This window comes from Echinops telfairi, unplaced genomic scaffold (assembly GCF_000313985.2).
Source record: "Echinops telfairi isolate 266 unplaced genomic scaffold, ASM31398v2 ScPeMD7_5;HRSCAF=22, whole genome shotgun sequence".
In the NCBI taxonomy this organism is placed as follows: domain Eukaryota; kingdom Metazoa; phylum Chordata; class Mammalia; order Afrosoricida; family Tenrecidae; genus Echinops; species Echinops telfairi.
Window position 1 is genome coordinate 32319055 of NW_022103901.1, and position 2463 is coordinate 32321517.

At 43.4% G+C, this 2463-nt stretch overlaps 1 protein-coding gene across 1 annotated transcript; it reads right to left on the bottom strand.

Moving 5' to 3' along the window:
- Positions 1-456: 456 nt before the first annotated feature.
- Positions 457-1407, bottom strand: LOC101655444 (olfactory receptor 1361-like). Its single transcript, XM_004706208.2, has one exon. It carries the CDS (start codon positions 1396-1398, stop codon positions 457-459), a length of 942 nt encoding a protein of 313 aa, XP_004706265.1. The 5' UTR covers positions 1399-1407.
- Between the last annotated feature and the right edge of the window lie 1056 nt (positions 1408-2463).

Here is a 2463-nt window from a genome sequence, read left to right on the forward strand (position 1 = left end):
TAACGCTGTGAGTGTGTTTGGTTCTTAGAGAATTTTATTCTGCCCAAGGCTTTCTGTAAGGGAAATACATGACAGTCTCGTCCCAGAAAGACTTGCAGGCTTGCAGAGCCTGTGAGGCAGTTCTTTCCCTTCTATAGAGTTGCCATGAGTCAGTCAAATCAACTGGGTGACAACACTGTGGGGTTGTGGCTTCTGAGGGAATTTCTAACAGAGGAGTGGAAAAAAATTATTTTACTTGAAGCTTACAAAGGTGAAAACTTTCATAAAACATTTTATATTACAGTAATTAACAACAACTATTGTTGCCTACACTGGCTGTAGTTAAATCAGAGATCATCAATAAATATTTATTGTGAATATTGAGTCTAAATTATTTATACACCCAGACAACTAGCTTATCGCGAGTGTGCAAAGGTTTCTATACCTGTTGATAATTCATTGTCTGTGGGTCTTTCATCAGGTAGACGCTCTCTTCCTGCCCATCATTTTTCTCAGAGCCCGTTTCATGTCCTTGTTCCTGAGGCTGTATATGAAAGGGTTCAGCATGGGGGTCACCACCGTGTACATCACAGCAGCTGCAATGTCCTTCTCAGCCGAGTGGGTGGATGATGGGCTTAAATACACAGCAATGATGGTGCCATAGAAGAGAGACACCACAGCCAGGTGGGAGCCACAGGTGGAGAAGGCTTTCCATCTACCCTTTGCTGATGGAATGTTCAGAACAGCACAGGTGATACAAAAGTAGGAAACCAGAATGCAAATCAATGGGGTGATCGTGATCAGACTCCCTTCAGTGAGAACCACCATCTCATTGATGTGTATGTCAGAACAGGTGAGTTTCAGGAGAGGAGCTAGATCACAGAAGAAGTGTGGGATTCTGTTGTCTGCACAGAATGAGAGCCCAGCTGTCAGCAGAGTATGCAACAGAGCATGCAGGTTGGCAATGACCCAAGACCCAGCGGCTAGCAGGGCACAGAACTGATGGGTCATCTTTGTTGTATAGTGTAAGGGGTGACACACAGCAACAAAGCGGTCATAGGCCATCACAGTCAGGAGGAAATTGTCCATATTGATAAAAGCAATGAAAAAATACATCTGTGTGAGACACCCAGGGAAAGAGATGGTCTGACTCCCAAGGATGTGGTTGACCAGCACCTTGGGGATAGTGGTAGATGTGAAGCAGATATCCATGAAGGACAGGTTGCTAAGGAAGAAGTACATGGGGCTGTGCAGGCGGGAGTCTGTGCTGATGGCCAAGATGATAAGCAGGTTTCCCAGGACTGAGGCCAGGTACATGCTCAGGAAGAGCATGAAGAGGAGCTGCTGCTGCTGCTCGGGCTGCCTGGAGAGCCACAGGAGCAGGAACTCAGAGGCACTCGACTGGTTTGCTCCACTCATAGGTCTAAAATCAGATGCAGAGAAGAGAAAGAATGGGCAGAAACCTAGGAATGGAGAGTTCTGCAGGAACAAGTCAGGCTCCAGCATGGGCTTCTTTACTTTATCAGAGTTGCTCAGTCAGAATCTGCCCCCAGTCCCGACTCCATCAACTTCTGACTCCCAGTTTTAAGTGACAGTGGACCCACTTGATTCATCCTTTTTATTTTATAAAAATAACACATAACAGATACAGGTTCATGCTCAGCCCATCTCTATAATGGTGTTTGTTTCATTGAACATTTCCTAGTCTTTAGTAACTCATGTCTTTAGTAACTCATGAAAAGACAAGAGAAATCGCTAATTATTATTGAGTATTATCTCAATGTACAGCCCATGATATAGTACTCCTATTATTGTTCCCTGGATCTGTAAGATTTAACAAAAGGAGTTCCTAAAAGAACTTCATGTCTTACTAAGCAATATTTATATCTCTTTGGCTAAGAGCTTACCTGAGGGAAGTTGGTATCATAGCAACTGTGTTTTCTCCACCTCTCTGTGACTGCTCAATCCTTCTATATGTTGTGGGAATTAGAAAGCCTTGGAATGGTGAGTAGGCCCTGAACAATTGAGGGGCAGGGATTCATGATCTTACTCCTCTGTGCAGGGAAGCTGTTTGGGAGAACATAGAGGCATTTACAGAGTCACCATGACCACTGGGGCCATATTCCCTGAAAGCCTCATTAGACACAACAAGAGAGTAATTGTCCCTTCTACCTTTTGGTCTCTTTGGACCCAACAATGATGACACTACTATGTAACTCCTGAGTTATAACTTGTAGATGAAACCATCTTAGTGGAGGTTAATCCCCAACAGAATTCCTTTGAATCTTAAATATCATCACTTTGCTGATCTGGGCTTATGTCTATGGATTTAGAAACTCAGCTCCTAAATATTTTTGTTCTTACTTCATTTGCTCAGCAACTTGGGTTATTGTATTGTTGTCATGTAAGCCTATTTGTTTTGTTTTTTGTCTTCAGTTCTATGGCCTCCTGGGGAGTTCCTTACAATACTTTAACTGAAGACCA

Coding starts and splice junctions, on each gene's coding strand:
- LOC101655444 (XM_004706208.2), bottom strand. CDS start 1,398: ATGAGTGGAGCAAACCAGTCGAGTGCCTCTGAGTTCCTGCTCCTGTGG.